The sequence below is a fragment of the Pan troglodytes genome, chromosome 10 (genome assembly GCF_028858775.2).
Source record: "Pan troglodytes isolate AG18354 chromosome 10, NHGRI_mPanTro3-v2.0_pri, whole genome shotgun sequence".
In the NCBI taxonomy this organism is placed as follows: domain Eukaryota; kingdom Metazoa; phylum Chordata; class Mammalia; order Primates; family Hominidae; genus Pan; species Pan troglodytes.
Genome location: NC_072408.2, coordinates 13,104,302 through 13,121,518, shown reverse-complemented (window position 1 = coordinate 13,121,518; position 17,217 = coordinate 13,104,302). Strand labels below are relative to the sequence as shown.

The window sequence follows — 17,217 nt, the reverse complement described above, 5'->3', positions numbered from 1 at the left end:
ATAGAAGTTTTATATAACTACTCAGTAATTCAAAGGTTACTGTCTCTCCATCCATCACCCCACTCCCAACTTTGGGTAGCCTCTAAGGTCTCTCTTGGTAGGAAACCAGATCCAGGGACAGGGAATTAACTGTCACTCTTCTGACTGATCACCTAACACTCTAGCTGGGGACAAGGTGTTATTGGAGGCATCAGCTCTGGAGAAATTCAGCAGGAAGGCTACCACTGCAGCATAGGTCATTGATTTTCCAACTGCCTGTGTCTTGCTAGCTTGAACTTCTCATGTTTACTGATATATCATTTTACCATCAAGAAAAAAGCTGAATCGGAAAACTGCATGTTTTGATTATTTAAAAAAACCCAAAACGATGGAAGAGAGCTGGGTAAAAAGGATGCAAGAGGAGAAACTTGTGGGGCTAGTGTGTGCGGAGCGGTGTCTCGGCAGTCTTCTTTTATTTACAGGTATTCCAAAGGCACTATCTGTACCTGGTTTCAGGGACCCTCTTTTTTACTCACCCTCAGACCAGGCAAGACAGAGTGCCCCAAAGTGGATGTTTTAAGGGGAGTCTTAAGGAAGGAGTATACAGACACTAAGAAACTGCTGGAGGGAAAGAAGAAAGGGAATGAATGAAAGAGCAATGGTGACCATTTTTCAATCGTTTGGGGATTGAAAAGACATGATAACGGTCCCTGGAAGTAGACAGGGAGAAAGGGGTTGTTAGGGACAGAAAGGAGCAGAATAGCAGAGTGTTATGCCACAGACTCCAGGGCAGGCTGCCTGCTTTGGAATCCTAGGATCCTCTTAGAGGCAAGTTACTTGCCATTTAACACTGCAGTTCTCTCATCTGTAAAATGGGCACACTGCAGTGATTGCCTCGTATACTTGTTGTTAGGATTAAAATAACTACCATAGGGAAAGCACTGAGAAGGGTGTTGGGTGGAGAGGAAGTCCTGTAGAAGCATTAGCCGGTAGTACTTGCAGTGGATGGAATAAAGGCCTGGGTTGGGACATCACATCTTGTGGTTTTCCTTCTGCTCTGCCCTCGACTGTGGTGTCACTTACTCCCCTTTGCTTCCCCAGGCTCCTTCTCTATAAAGTGGGATCTATCATGACCAGCCTACCTTATCAATATAGGAGAGAAAATCTTCATGCCTGAAGGTCAGTGATCACAAATGGCATACTTGACCTTAACATGGTACTTCTTCATTTTGGGGGTCCATGGTATTAATGAACTTGTTTTACTTCTGTGCTTCTTGGAGTTGCAGATTCCATCGTGCAGAAGGGCCCTTTGGAGGTTTTCCCTCCCATCCCCCTGCCCAGGTCCGTGAACTGTCCCGGGGAGATGGCACTCCTCTTCCCCTCTGGGGATGGAGCTTCCATCATCTACTCCCTCAACCTTCCTTAACCCTCCTAGCGTCTCATGGGAGAGCTCTTATAAAATGGACCCCTCCTCCTGCCTCTGGCAGCCCCTCCTGTTTTGCGGTCCCTTGTGCACCTACTACCTGCCTCTTCTCCCTTTTGTCCTGCTTAACCGAGGACAGCTGGTCTCCACCTAGTATGGAGACAGGTGTGGGAGATCCGCCGTCCAGGGGCTCGCCCCCACTCCCGCCGCAGGGCTAACTCCTGGACAGTGGATGACCCTTTGCGGCAGCGGGAAGAAGGTTTTGCTGGCAGGATTGGAAACTAATCAGCCAGACAGTTCATGAGATAATCCGGCTGAATTTTTACACGTGAAGCAGGTTGTGGGGCGTTGCCCCGGCTCTGGGGGAGCAGGGAGCGTTTACTGCCTCGCCCCTCAGCCCCACGGACCCGAGTGTGTCCTGGACTCAACCCGGCCGCGGGACCGCGCTCCATTCTCGACGCCCCGCTCCCAGCGCCCGGGCGCCCAGGGCGCAGCGGGGAGAGCTGGGCTGTGGCTGCGCGGCGCCGGCGGCCGGAAGGGATGGGGGAGGAGGAGGCGGCAGCCGGCGAGGGGCGGGCGCGCCGGGACGGAGCTGAGCCGCGATGGAATTAACCCCGCGGCGGCATAAGCCTGCCCAGAAGCGCGCGGCCGCGGGCCGGCGGGGTCTGCGTCCACATCATGGCGACTCCCGGGCCGCGCGGTGAGTTTTCCGGCTGGACCTGGTCCTGGCCTCCTACAGGTGGTAGGAGGGAGGGAGTGAAGGAGGCGGCATCCGAACTCCCACCCTTCGGGATTGGGGACCCCCAAGGGAGCCTGGGCAGGGTGGTGCGGGAAGTTGACCCCGTTTTTCCAGGGTAGGGACTCTGAGGGACGTCTGTGTAATTTCCGAGACTTTTTTTTTTTAACTCGAGAGGGAAGGTAGGACCACAGAGGTTTGGGGCGGCCGCTTCTCTGTGATTGGTTACCAATCCCCACCTCTGTGATGTTGCCTCTCCTTGTTACAAGTCCTGGGGACATTTAGCCTACAGCATCTGAAGGTAAGTAAACAATAAGTAAACAACCAGCCGGACTGGGTTTAACTCAGCAACGGTCCGCTGAGGACAGAGCAAATTTGACTTTGGCATCCCTGGAGTGGCCTCTCAGTTTCAGAAGTTTTTTCCAGTGTCTTACCCAAAACCGCATTCAGGAAGGGTTCCAAGATCAGGCATTTACACCCCAGGCTGCAGGGAAACACAGCTATACCTTCCCTAGGGACTTTTCTTAGAAGAAAAGCAAATTGAGGTGGAGTATGGAGAAGAAAGACGTTATTTTATCGCTTTTGGGCAGGACTGACTTTGCCTGGGACAGGGACTTTGTCGGCTGTTGTGTTTCTGGTAATTCTTGAGACAGGCATGAAGAGGGAGGTGCCCGCTCCTTTGGCATGAACAATGAGCTGAGTGCACTGGGAGGTGGTGTCAGTCACAGTCCTGATACTTTGTGAGCAGATGTGGAGAAATACCACCCCGGGACCATGTGGAACCTCGTCTGGGACAGAAGGTCCCACTGAGCAAGGTCGGGTCTCAGCCCAAAGGCAGGTGGCAGGTGGAGGGAGGATCTTAGACAAGGTGAAGGTGCTTCCAGAGGACTGTGGTCCTCTTGGCCCTCCACCTGCCGAGCCTTTGTCCTTGGAACCTGGCATCAGAGCCCCTGCCCAGTCTCTCTGTCACCCTGGCTCAGCTGCTGGGCATCCAGGGCTCATTTGCTCCTCTCAGTGTGTCTTAACGTGCACCCGTCATTTCCGGAGCCAAGCACCTGATTCGATCCTTTCCAGCAACTGCTTCTGCTGTCTGAGTTGCCTCTATGTGGGTACCAGAGCCACTCTGCTGGTTGATTGTAGAGGCTGTGTGAGGGGTAAGGGTGGGATCCAAACACACACCTCAAGTTCTAGTCCAGTTTCCAGGTGTGCCATCTCTTCATCTTCCATTGTGGGGCAAGGCTGCAGGGTGAGAGGCATTTGGGCCTACTGGGGAGTGTGTCTATAATTTTCTGTAACAAAGACCTAATTTTCTGAAAAGCTACCCATTCTGTGGGCCCATTCTGTGGGCTGAGAGAAGCCCATCCCACCCTATGTATGACGTTGCTAGAGCACATGCATAGCAGGTATTTGGCTGCTAGGGACGGTGTTATTGTCTCTAGTACACGGTATAATCCATCTGTATTGTTTAAAAATTGTTTTAAAAATTTCAGTAGTTTTTAGGGTACAGGGTTTTGTTTTTGGTTACATGGGTAAGTTCTTTGGTGGTAAATTCTGAGATTTTAGTGCCTCCTCACCCGAGCAGTGTACATTGTACCCAATATGTAATCTTTTATCCCTTACCCCTCCTCCCAACCTTACCCGCTGAGTCCCCAAAGTCCATAATATCATTCTTATGTCTTTGCATCCTCATAGCATAACTCCCACTTATGAATGAGAACATATGATATTTAGTTACCCATTCCTGAGTTACTTCACTTACAATAATGGCCTCTAGCTCCATCCAATTTGCTGCAAAAGACTTATTTTGTTTCTTTTCATGGCTGAGTAGTATTACACACACACACACAAACACACACTCAAACACAGACATCCCACATTTTCTTTATTCACTTGTTAGTTAATGGGTACTTGAGTTGGTTCCCTATCTTTGCAATTGTGAATTGAGCTGCTATAAACATACATGTGCATGTGTCTTTTTTATATAATGACTTCATTTTCTTTAGGTAGATGCCCAGTAGTGGGATTGCTGGATCTAATGGTGTTCTACTTTTAGTTCTTTAAAGACTCTCCATACTGTTTTTCCATAGTGGTTGTACTAGTTTACATTCTCACCAGCAGTGTTAAAGTGTTCCCTTTTCATCACATCCATGCCGACATCTACTAAAATTTTTGACTTTTTAGTTATAGCCATTCTTGCAGCAGTAAGGTGGGTTATCTCATTGTGGTTTTAATTTGCATTTCCCTGATGATTAGTGATGCTGAACATTTTTTCATATGTTTGTTGGCTGTTTATATATCTTCTTTTGAGAAATGTCTATTCTCCATCACTATTCGTAACTAAGTGGTTAGCGAAGGCCTCTCTTAGGAGATGAATTTGAACAGAGATTGCATTAAATGAAGGAACAAGCCATGCAGATATCTGGAGAATTGTCTAGCAAAGGAAGTAAAGGCAAAAGAACCCATGGCAAGGAGATGCTTGGGCTGTGGAGCTTCCCCTGTGGGGAAGCTAAGGGCTGCAGCAGAGGGATCAAGAGGGAGAGAGGTAAGAGCCAGCCAGGTTGTGTGCGGTCTTGTGTCTCAGGCCACGTGTTCCTGGCATTCAAAGGGAAAGGGAAGACAGTAAGTAACATGGCTGTCATTATGTAATGAAAGGAGACTGGTTTATCTACACTAAAATATCACGAGTTCATGCTGATATTGATGTAAGACATTGCCCAACATAACGAGCTGTATTTTCATTAGTAGGTTTTTAAAATGAGTATTATTTATCACATGGGCATTTATCATATTATTTTTAATTTTAAAAGAGAAACGTTTTTGCCTTATTCTTTTCTGGTCCATTCTACCCCATTACACTTTAAAAAATGCTATTTGAAAACCATGAAATTTATATCATAACTAATTAATAGGTTAAACCTGTTATCCTAAAAGTAGTGACTTAGTCATAGGGAACACTCAATGGCTAGTAGTCTATTTGGAGCAATGACACTGAGTCTCTTTTTCCTTCTCTGTGTAAGAAAGGGATAGGCTGCACTCCATCAGGAAGAGTTCTTAGGAAGAGTTCTTAATCGCATTTCGATTTGTTATCCTTTCCCTTCAGCCTGCAGAACATCCTGTAGCATTGTTGGAGGTGCAGTTCTGCTGGTGACATTCTCTCAACTTGTGTTTTTATGAAAAATGTCTTTATTTCATCCTTATTTTTGAAGGATACTTCATTGGATATAGATGAATGGTTTGATAGCTTTTTTTCCACCCCCAGCCCCAGCCCTCTGGGTATCACTCTTTTGGTCTCCATTGTTTTAACGAGAAGCTAGCCTAAATTCATATTTAAATATTCTTCATTATCTTATTAATGTATAATGTCTTTTGAATTTGGTAGTGTTCAAGATTTGATATTCAGTTTTGGTTTTCAGTATTTTGACTCTGATGTATCTAGGTGTGGTTTTCTTTTTTTTTTTTTAACTTGAGTTTGCTGGACTTCTTAAATCTGTTATTACAAGTTATTGTATTTTATCAAATTTTGAGACAACTTCAGCCACTATTTATTCAACTATTTTTATTTTATTTTTTTTCTTCTTCAACTATTTTTGATCTGCTTTTCTTTTCTTCTTTTTGTGGAACTCCAGTCACATGAATGTTAACTTGTTTGGTATCGCCCCACTAGTTTCTGAGGTGCTGTTAAATTTTTCCAATCTTTATCCTCTGCTCTCTAGATTTGATTACTTTTGTTGGATCCATCTTTAACTTCACTGATCCTTTCTCTGCCGTCTCCAGTTTGCTGTTAATCCCACCCAATGGATTTTTCTTTTCCGTAATTGTAATTTTTAATTCTAGGAATTCCATTGAAAAACAGCTTTATTGAGATACAATTCACATACCATAAAATGTACCCTTTAAAGGTGTCCAGTTCAGTGGCTGTTGGTATATTCACAGAGTTGTTCAACCATCACCACAATCTAGTTTAAAGCATTTGCATCATCCTAAAGAGAAACTTCACACTCAATGGCAGTCACTCATTTTTCCTCCCTCCCCCTAGCCCTTGGCAACCGCGAATCCACTTTCTGTCTCCATGGATATGCCTATTCTACACATTTTATGTAAATGGAACCATACAATGTGTGGCATTTTGTGTCTGTGTTCTTTCACTTAGCATAATGCTTTCAAGGTTAATGTGTATTGTTACACATATCGGTACTTCATTCTTTTTTATAGCTGAAATCTATTTCCTTGGGTGGATAGGCTACATTTTGTTTATCCATTTGCCAGTTCATGGGCATTTGTGTGTCCTAGTTTTGGTTACTATAAATGATACTGCTATGAACTTTCAAGTACAAGTCTTTGTGTGTACATGTTTTTTAGTTCTCTTGGGCATATACCTAGGAGAAGAATTGCTGGGTCATATGTTTAACTTTGATTGTCAGACCATTTTCCAAAGTGGCTGTACCATTTTACATTCCCACCAGCAATTTATGAGGGTTCTGATTTCTCCACAAACTCACCAGCAGTTGTTATTATTCATCTTTTTATTATAGCCATCCTCATGGACGTGAAGTAGTGTGTTATTGTGGTTTTGCATGAACCCAGGAGCAAGACAAGCCTGTCACTGGAGAAGGAAAAGCTCCTCTGCCTGCAAATCCCCAAGCATGCTTAGGCTTCCTGGTCTTAGAAGTGTGTGCCTTAATGATGGGGAGGACCCTCCACTTGGACGGCTTCTGTGTGGCTCTTCGACTTCTAAAACATACGTTAGAGAACTGATGATAATACCAGTTTAAGAATCAGAGGGTGCAGGAATGGGTTCTATACAATCTATCTAAATTCAAATGCTAAATTTTGCTAAATGTAGTTAACTTGTGCCTAAATGATTTGATCCAGTTTATAGGTGTACTGGAGGCATGCCCATCTTCCATATCAAATGGGAAGGCAAGCATCTTTCTCTAAATTGACAACATCGATATGTGGCATTCCAGGAGGAGCCTCAAGAAGCAATAGAATCTGTTGGCCAACTACTGTCACACAAGCTCACCATCCATCCATCCATCCATCCATCCATCCATCCATCCATCCATTGATTTAAAAACCATTTAATAAGCATTTACCATATCCGTGCCTTATCCTGGGTGCTGAACTGGATCTCAGAGCCTACTTGGGGAGATAAATGTGGAAATGTATAACTTTAACACAATATAAGGTGTGAATATGCTACACCAAGCTTTTCATTTTTGGTAGACCTCTGTGACAGAGACTACTAGCTGCTTACCAAAATCCATGTTCTCCTCTTCTTCCTGAACACACAGCTCGACCTTATTTCCTAGCCTCCCTTACAATTAGTTATGACACTGAATTTTAGCCAAAGGAATCTGAACAGTGACATGTGCTACTTCTGGCCCTGGCCCCTGGAAGCCTTCCATGCCTGTTCTTCCATGCGCTTTCTACCTTTCAGAAAACAGGAATGGCATTACTGTGACTCATATAGTATCCTTCACCATCGGTGTGGATAATAATAAATTACTTATAAGAGCGTTAACCCAGTCCACTGAGTGACTGTTCATGTCAAATCTCCATATTTCTAAGCCTTGCCCAACAGAGCCTTTCCCAAATTTCCACCAACCTAACAGATTTAACCCACCTCATACTTCTGCATACCACAGGTGGGGAAAGATACTCAAAGGCAGGGATGGAGGATGGATCTAACTCATCTTTGATCCTTACTGCAGCCTGACACATGGTAGGTGCTCAATGAGTGGGTGTTTCATGGAGTAGGTGCTCAAATTGAAATGCTGAAAAGAAGAGCAGAGAGAAACTTCTAGGCAAAGTCATCTCTTCTGTGCTTTGTGGTTTAGAATTCTGGAGCTTTTGATTATGTTGAATCAAGTGTTCTTGAGGAAACACAAAGTTTTTTGTTTTTTTTTTTTTTGTTGTTGGAGTCTTGCTCTGTCACCAGGCTGGAGTGCAGTGGTGCCATCTCAGCTCACTGCAACCTCTGCCTCCCGGGTTCAAACGATTCTCCTGTCTCAGCCTCCCGAGTAGCTGGGACTACAGGCGTGCACCACTACGCCCAGCTAGTTTTTGTATTTTTAGTAGAGACGGGGTTTTACTCTGTTGGCCAGGATGGTCTTGATCTCTTGACCTCATCATCCGCCTGCCTCGGCCTCTCAAAGTGCTAGGATTACAGGCCTGAGCCACCTTGCCTGGCCACAAAATTATTTTTTAAAAAAAATATTGGCCTTGGTTACAGGTGCTCCTGTGGCCTACCTCAGGACAAGAAAAAAGGTTGGGATCTTAGCTTATCTTGTTTTTTTCTTTTTGAGACAGAGTTTTGCTCTTGTCGCCCAGGCTGAAGTGCAATGGTGCAATCTTGGCTCACTGCAACCTCTGCCTCCCGGGTTCAAGCAATTCTCCTGCCTCAGCCTCCTGAGTAGCTGGGATTACAGGTGCCTGCCACTACACCCAGCTAATTTTTGTATTTTTTTCAGTAGAGATGGAGTTTCACCATGTTGGCCAGGCTGGTCTTGAACTCCTGACCTCAGGTGATCCATTTGCTTCGATCTCCCAAAGTGCTGGGATTATAGGCGTAAGCCACCATGCCTGCCCCTTAGCTTATCTTAATAAGTAAATAAAATAGGCTGGGTGCAGTGGCTCATGCCTATAATCACAGCACTTTGGGAGGCTGAGGCCATAATGGAATAACTGGTCCTGGGATAGACATTCTGTCATAAATTATAATACTGGAAAAAAATATGTAGATCAATTATTTTCAGGTACTGAACAAGCACCAGCGTAGAAGTACAATCCCTGAAAGAAGAGAAATTTAGCCGTCTGAGTGCAGGCTGTTTACCAGGGGTCAGGGATCTGGAGTCCACATGGAGGAAAGGATCCCACTGAACTGAGAAGACAGAGATAAAAATTTGGAGCAGCAAAATGCCTGGAAATGCTTATTAAATGCCTGGAAATTATGGGGAAGAACACAGAGAGGAGGAATGTGTGTGAAAGGAGGTGCCCAGAGGGCTCTTTGGGGACCCTTCGTGAGTCCTTGGCTAAGAGTGAGGCTTCACATGCACAGGGTGAGGCATATGAAGTTTGCCAGAGAGAAGCTGCTGCAGCATTGAGATCAGAACAGAAATGGTAGAAGTCGAACGGTACTGGGAGATGTTGAAAGTCCATCCCAGCCAGAGTGGCAAGACCTCATGAGCATGTCCTAACACACATGTCCTAACATTCCAGACATGTAGCTGAGACCCCCAGGGGCTTTGTTTTAGGAGTAAGAAGCACACGGTAGAGAAAAATTTACTCTGGATGGTCCCTGAAGAACACTAAGGCCAAGCCTAGAAAGATCAATAGGGAAGACAAGAGTTTAGAGGCTGAACCCTTCCAGGTTAGAGCCTCTTGAGAAACACCTTGGATTTTCCACAGCATACCCTGACAACAACAGCAAACTCCTACATAAGCTCAAAGTGATCAGCCCATAGTTGAACTTCCTGCTAGAAAGTTAAAAAAAAAAATTCCAACCCCCTCGATAGGAAGATAATGTTTTATCATTCACAATGTCCAGTATACCATAAAACTTACTAGACATGCAAGTAAATAGAAATAAGTGATCCATGAAAAAGAGACAAAGGAAACAAAATGAAAAGGCAGCCAATGAAGTGGAAGGAAATATTTGGCAACTGTATATCAGATAAGAAGTTAATATTCACAATATATAAGGAACTCACACAATCCAATAGCAAAAATACAAATAACCTAATTAAAAAATAGGCAAATGACCTGGATAGACATTTCTCCAAAGAAGACATAAAAGTGGCCAACAGGTATATGAAAAGGTCCTCGACGTCACCAGTCATTAGGGAAATGCAAATCAAAACTACAGTGAGATATCATCGCATACCTGTTAGGATAGCTATTATAAAAAAGTCAGGAGATAACTCTTTTGGAAGGAATGTGGAGAAAAAGGAGCCCTTATACACTGTTGGTGGAATGCAGTTTCATGCAGTCATTGTGGAAAACAGTTTGAAGTTGCTAAAGAAATAAAAAAATGGAACCACCATATGACCCAGAAATTCCTCTTCTGGGTATATACTGAAAGAAGTAAAATCACTACCTGGTAAAGATATCTGCACTGCCATGTTCATTGAAACATTATTCACAGTGGTCAAGATATGGAAACAACCTAAGTGCCTGTCACTTTATAGTATAGAATTCTGGAGCTTTGATGATGTTGCATCCAAGTAAATATTCTATAAAAATAAAATTCTATAAAAATTCTGGAGCTTTGATTATGCTGAATTCAACTAGAGAGTCATGTACAAAGACTGAAGTTGGACCCTTTCCTCACTCATACATAAAAATTAACTCAAAGTGAATCGTAGATGTAAATGTAGTAGTTAAATCGATAAAACTAGAAGACAACATAGAAGTAAATCTTCGCAACCTTGGTTTAGGTGATGTTTTCTTAATGTTACACCAAAACCATAAGCATTCTGTCTCAGTTTGCTCACTCTAACAAAATGCCAGAGACTGGCTTGTTTATAAAGCACAGAAATTTATTTCTTACAGTTCTCCAGGCTGGGAAGTCCAGGATCAAGGTGTCAGCATTCAGTATCTGGTGACAGCTGCTCTCTGCTTCCAAGATGGCACTTTGTTTTTGTGTCCTTACTTCGGGGGAGAAGGGCAAAAAGAGGGTCTAGCCTGTTCCTTTGAGCCCTTTTATAAGGGTACTAACCCATTTGTAAAGGCAGAGCCCTTATGACTTAATCCTTCCCAGAGGGACCCACTTCTTAATTCTGCTGCATTGAGGGTTAAGTTTCAATATGAATTTTGGAAGAGACACAGATAGTCAAACCGTGACACATCAGATAAAAATAGACAAAATGGACTTCATAAAAATTAAAAATGCTCCAAAAGAGCATTTTTGGTTGCAGGTGCTTCTCTTGACTCCATCAAGAGAATTGAACAGACAACCTACAGAATGGGAGAAAATATTTGTGAGTCATATATCAGACAAAGGACTTATATCTGGAATATAGAAATAACTCTTATAACTCAACAATAAAAAGATGAACCTGATTTTAAAATGAGCAAAAGCTCTGAATAGACATTTCTCCAAAGAAGATATGCAAATTGCTAGTAAGCACGTAAAAAGATGTTCAACATTATTGGTCATTAGGGAAATGTAAATCCACCCAAATAGTGGTGCTTCTTTCTTCTAATATTTCAAGATCTGTGACTAGATCTGTGCTCCCTGTTTTGACTCTGTTAGTGATTCTCTAGACTAATGGTCTCAACCCTGGTTGTACCATAGAATCACCCCAGATAAATTAAGTCCAAATCTGTGGAGGTGAAACCCAGACATCAATATTTTAAACTTCTTGGGTGATTCGAATGAATATCCAAGGTTGAGAACCCCTCTGTGTTCCCATTTGTCTTTTTCCAGTTGCGGAATCCTAATATTTTAAGTCTGGCTTCCCATGACAGGCTCCTTCTCCACACAGAATAGGTCTTGTATGCTTCTGTGCCCCTTCTCCAGAACTTTTTTTCTCCCAGTTTTGTCCTTTGGGATATGGTGGCCATAATTTCACAGATGCTCAAATGAGGACATATCCTGGTTTTGAATAAGAGCGATCTGCATTTGGCTAGACCACAGTAGCCTGGTGGAGGAGAAGTTATGAGAAAATAAAAAATGTATTTATCAAAATTTTCCCCCACTAGTTATTATGCTATCTCCAGTCACCCTTAAAGTCTGACCCAGTAATGATGGGAGTCCCTAGGTGTGTCTCCAGCGCCTTCATGAACAATCCTCTCGACTTTCACATGGTGTTACCATTGTGGTGGATGTTTGCTATTGAACCTCCTTTTCTCACACTCTGCCCTCAAAGATTATTATGTACCAGGTCATATGCTCAGGGCTTAGGATACAGTGGTGAACAAGATAGGTACTATGCCTATCCTCAAGCAGTGTGCAACTAGCCCATTAAGCTCACTGTCTATACAATATGAATTCACTCATACCAGTTAAAAAAGCTGTAACAGAGGCATTTTCTGAGCACTTTCCTAGAGATTATAAATAAATATATTTGGGATATTTTATAAAATTCTCAGGATTGTTCCTATCCCTCATGTCTGCTGCATCCTTCCATAACCCCCAGCATCTCACCCAGTTCCAAAGTCCTCAGTAGCCTGAGAGTGGGAGCTATGATTGGAAGAGCTGTTTTAGGCTTTAACCTCAGTCCCAGTCCATTTTGGGTAGGAGAAACCTATTCCTACTTTGGAGAGATGAGAATAAGAATGATATCATTAATCTTGGTTACACCCAGGAGGAAGAGATGGGAGATGTTTATGGGTGGTGGAGAATGATGAGGGACACGGAGGGAGCCCATTGAATATACCCAGGATGTCAATGGAAGAGCAAACAGAGCAAATCTGTTGCAAAACAGGTTATACTTAATGAGCCAACAGACCAGTTTTGACCCATTTTATGTTGTACACTGGCTACTTCCTCATGACATGTAAGGAGGGGCATTTATACCTTAATCTCATCAGCCGTACTCCAAACCAAAGTGTAGGATGGGCTGCCAATGAGTAGGTTTCATTTAGGCAACTCATCCAAGTCCCAATTTGTAAATTTTGTCATTGAGAGAAGCACTTCCTGAAATGAATTTCTCATTCGATTACATTCTCAATAAGATAATTCTCTCTTATTCTTATTCTCTTGGTCTTAACTGTTAGGATCTTGGGTCTGATCATTGATTATAAATGCTATTTGTAAAAAGACCTTTTTAAAGGGTGAGGGATGTTAAGAATGTCCAGCCAGGAAGGGATTTACCAAGTAATGTTGGCCATTTATCTTCCTTTTGCACAGCATTGCTTAGTGGAGAAAAGTGTGGACTGAGTGTGCTGGTGATCTTGGACAACTTACCTGGCCTCTCTGTGCTTCAGTTTCCTCATCAGTAAAATGGTGACAACAATGGTACCTACCTCAGGGTTATCGTGAAGATTACATAAATTGATACATGTAAAGTGTTTGAAACAGTGTCTGACACATGTAAAGTGTTAGCGATTAATGTTGTAGTTGTTATTAGTAGGGCAGTTCTATGTTCAGTTCAGCACAGGGGAATCCATCCTGTTTGAAAATTCACTCACAAGAAAGGATTCCTCAGTTCTCTACATCGTTACCTCCAAAAGCTTTTAGAGCTCTTATTGCATCCAGAGTCCTGTGCTAGGAATACAGAGATATAAAAGGCAAATCTGAACTTCTAGAGGACTTCCTTCAGTGGTTAGGGAAGGCGTGGTATAGGAGTAGGACTTTACCTGGGTATGACTTAGCTTAGTGGAGAGGACATGCCAAACAGAAGTAACAGCCTAGGCAGAGGCGCAGAGTGAGCATCAGTCTGGGGACAGGTTTGACTAAAGAGGAATGTTCTTGTCTGATGGAGGGATTTGGCAGCAGAGACATGTAACAGTCAGCTGTGTAAGTCTTTGAATGCCAAGTTGTTTGTAAGCCTCAAGACAGTGGAAGTTTTGAGTAGCAGTGTGACCAGTGAAATAAAATTTTGTGAATTTTATAAAGGGTACCTGTATCAGAAAAGCAGTTAGGAATCTGTCCATCCATTTATTCACCTACCCACCTGTCCATCCACCCACCCACCCATCCATTTATCCATCCTTCTCCTGGCACCTCATTTATCCTCACTACAGCCAGGGCCATCTTTCTAATGTAATCTAATTATGTTGTTCTCTTGCTTAAAATCTTTTAACATTATAATAAATTGTCAACCTCGTTAACAGAGTGGAATTTGGGGTGGTTGTATGGTTGGGGAGAGAAGTTTAGAGACAGAAGGGCAAATAAAAAAGCAGATCACCTTCTGGGAGCTGCAGGCAGTTCATTCTCTCTGGAGTTTCTGTGCATGTGTGGCTGTGTGTGCACAAGGGGAGAGTCACTAGCAGGAGATGACAGTGGGAAGGTTGACAAGAAAGATGGTAAAGGGCCTTGTAGGCCATGTTAAGAAGTGTGCACTATACACCAGATAGGGCCCTTTCTGTGCCCCTCAAATCTCACCATGTAGCTGGCCCCTTGTGGGGACTCCGCAGGCAGAAAATGAGGGTGAGGAGGCTAGCAGTCCTTGCTCTCAGGAGGGCCATAATCTCAACCAGCCAGGCCCGAGGCCCATTGCAATGGATCATACAAATCACTGCCTTTCTTCCTGGAGTCTCCTTTCCTCCTTTGCCCATTGGTAGATGCCTAGTTAATTCTTCTAGATGCATGCAAAAGCCGTGTCCTCTGGGAGCCTCCCTGACAGCTCTAGGGAGAGCTGAGGGCTTCTGCTTCCGTGGATCCTTCTTCATACTTTCATGTTGATTCTCCTCCCATTCTGGAGATTATCTCCTTGTTAGTCTTCCTTCCTCACTAGTCTACTTTCCTTCCTCACTGGTCTACTTTCCTTCCTCTCTAGTCTACCTTCTTTCCTTATTAGTCACTTTCTTACCAGTCTTCCTTCCTTACTAGTCTGTCTTCTTTCCTTACTAGTCTACCTTCTTTCCTTATAGGTCTTCCTTCCTTGTGATTACCTAGGGCTTGATGGAAGGAATCACATTCTGTTTAGCTTTAATTCCCAATGTTTTATACAATACCTGGGAAGTTAAATGGGTCTGCAATGAATGAACAGAGATGTGAAATACTGCATATATATCATCCCTACCCCAACCTCCCAAAGAATGGTCATTTGCTGTGCTTGGAGCCTGGCATGATGGTGTGTGCAATGGGGGTATAGGGGGAAGGCCAGCAGTGGATGAGTGTTGGGAGATGAAATGGTCCAGACGGGTAGGTGCGGACTCGATCATGAAAGACCCTGTATGTCATATATGACAATTTGGTCTTCATCCTAAGAAGAGTAGGAAACCACAGAGTGGGACTAACTTGGTGAGATTGTTTCAAAATGGTAATAGTAGCTGTGGTGTGAGCCCAGGATGGGAGAGAAGCAAGATTAGCAGTAGGGAGGCCAGCTTACTTCTATCAGAGGGGAACAAGGCAAGGATGCAAACTGTGGTGGTGGCATCATCAGGAAAGAGGGGCATGTGCATTGGAGAGAGAGGGCTAATTCTGAGCCAAGGCTATAAGACAAGCAGAGCCCAGGAGGTGGATTTGCAAATGGATTTTATGTGTGTGTGAGTATGGAGGGAACTGGAGAGCAGTCCTGTTACTGTGGCTGCATATAGAGACTGAGGGAAGTGCTGTTCTGCAGGACCTCTGGGGCAAGGGGTGGGGTAATCAGGAGGGCCATTGGGCCCAAATTTTAAGCCTGGAGCTTCAAATTTTGGCTGTTGTCGTGGGTCCAATTCATGCAAGAAGCAGGATGAGACCTGGGTGTAAATGTTGATTCTAACTGAAATGAAGTGCCCAGGGCACTTGAGGAGGGGTCCAGGGGGAGGGTCTTCAATCTGAAAGCACCCGGGTCTCTCTGAGGCTTCTACCAGGGCATGCCTTCAGCAGGACCATGGTTGCCTACTCTTCTTAGGATGAAGACCAAATTGTCATATATGACATACAGGGTCTTTCCTGATCGAGTCCGCACCTACCTGTCTGGACCACTTCATCTCCCAACACTCATCCACTGCTGCCTTCCCCCTATACTCCCATTACCCACACCATCATGCCAGGCTCCAAGCACAGCAAATGACCATTCTTTGGGAGGTTGGGGTGGGGATGATATACGTGCAGTATTTCACATCTCTGTTCATTCATTGCAGACCCATTTAACTTCCCAGGTATTGTATAAAACATTGGGAATTAAAGCTAGATAGAATGTGGCTCCTTCCATCAAGCCCTAGGTAATCACAAGGAAGGCAGGCCTATAAGGAAAGAAGGTAGACGAGTAAGGAAAGAAGATAGACTAGTAAGGAAGGAAGACTGGTAAGAAAGTGACTAATAAGGAAAGAAGGTAGACTAGTAAGGAAGGAAGGTAGACTAGAGAGGAAGGAAAGTAGATTAGTGAGGAAGGAAAGTAGACTAGGGAGGAAGGAAAGTAGACTAGTGAGGAAGGAAAGTAGACTAGTGCAGAAGCCTGGGAGAGTGCAGATGCTCTGTCTCCCACAGGGCAGCCCTGGGCCTGTCTGGTTTTGCTGGAAGCAGTGGCTTTGGGAGGTTGGGGATGGAGGTGGCCCCTCATTTCAGGGCCCTTCATACTTCAGCCACCAGGAGTTAGGAATGAGACAGTAATGATGCCAAGAGGGAAACTCAGAGGAAAAGCCCAACTGCCCAGAAGTCCAGTTCCCTCAGGACACCTCCTCCTCCTGCTGCTGGTCTCTCTTGGAGGCTCTGGAAGTTGCCTAGCTCCCTGCTGACTCACCTTGCCCCCTATTCCATGCTTAGTGAACTCACTTTCTGCCCTTTCTCTGCACAACCTGGCCCTGTCTTGCTCCTGACTGTGTCTCCTGGTCTCCTTGGCTTTGGTGTTTCCCCTGTCAGCTACATGCCCAAGCTTCTCTCACTCTTACCAGCTCTCCACATTCTGTGCCTGCCCCTCCCCCCTGTTCAGAAGGGCCTTTCTAGCTCTCGGCCTATGCAGTGACCTTGAAGGTTCCTGCCAGACTGTCTGGGGATATAGCATTATTTGGAGGTCCCAGCCAGAACTCCTGCCTCTCAGCCATCTTCCTCTCACCCCATTAGAGATGATGCCTTCAGGCTATGACCTCTGCCCCATCAGCATGTGGGCTTATGCCTTCTGCAGAACCTTTTAATGTTTTCAAAATGCTTTTTACCAATATCAGGACATAGCATGGGGCTGTTTGTACTTTGGTGTAAATTAGCTGATTAGCAAAAGAGCCAGAGGTTAAATGAGGAAATGGTCGTTGGAAGCCCTGATGGTAGATGGACAGTGGAGGGTGGAATACAGGGCACAGAAGCTGGAGAGGGGCTTTGGGCAGGCCCAGAAAGGAGATTTTGGAAGGACTGGTTTGGGGAGACTCTGAAAACAGCCTTCACCTGTTTTTCCATTGAGATTTGGGCCTCTCCATCCTTCAGTCTCTGTTCTTTTCTCTCAACGTCTCTGATCCTACCCCTTCTTCATCTGCCTCTGTAGAGTGACCT

At 44.3% G+C, this 17,217-nt stretch overlaps 1 protein-coding gene across 2 annotated transcripts in view; it reads left to right on the top strand.

The window, feature by feature from the left end:
* The first annotated feature begins 1,067 nt into the window (after positions 1–1,067).
* Positions 1,068–17,217, top strand: part of ANO2 (anoctamin 2) — a 380,970-nt gene continuing 364,820 nt past the window's right edge. The window contains exon 1 of one of the 2 annotated variants that reach the window (XM_024347643.3): positions 1,068–1,158. In XM_024347643.3, coding sequence (XP_024203411.3) covers positions 1,149–1,158 — 10 coding nt within the window. In that variant the 5' untranslated portion in view covers positions 1,068–1,148. Of the gene's footprint in view, positions 1,159–1,941; positions 2,103–17,217 lie in introns of those variants that run through there. The other variant, XM_024347642.3, reaches the window with a different exon arrangement.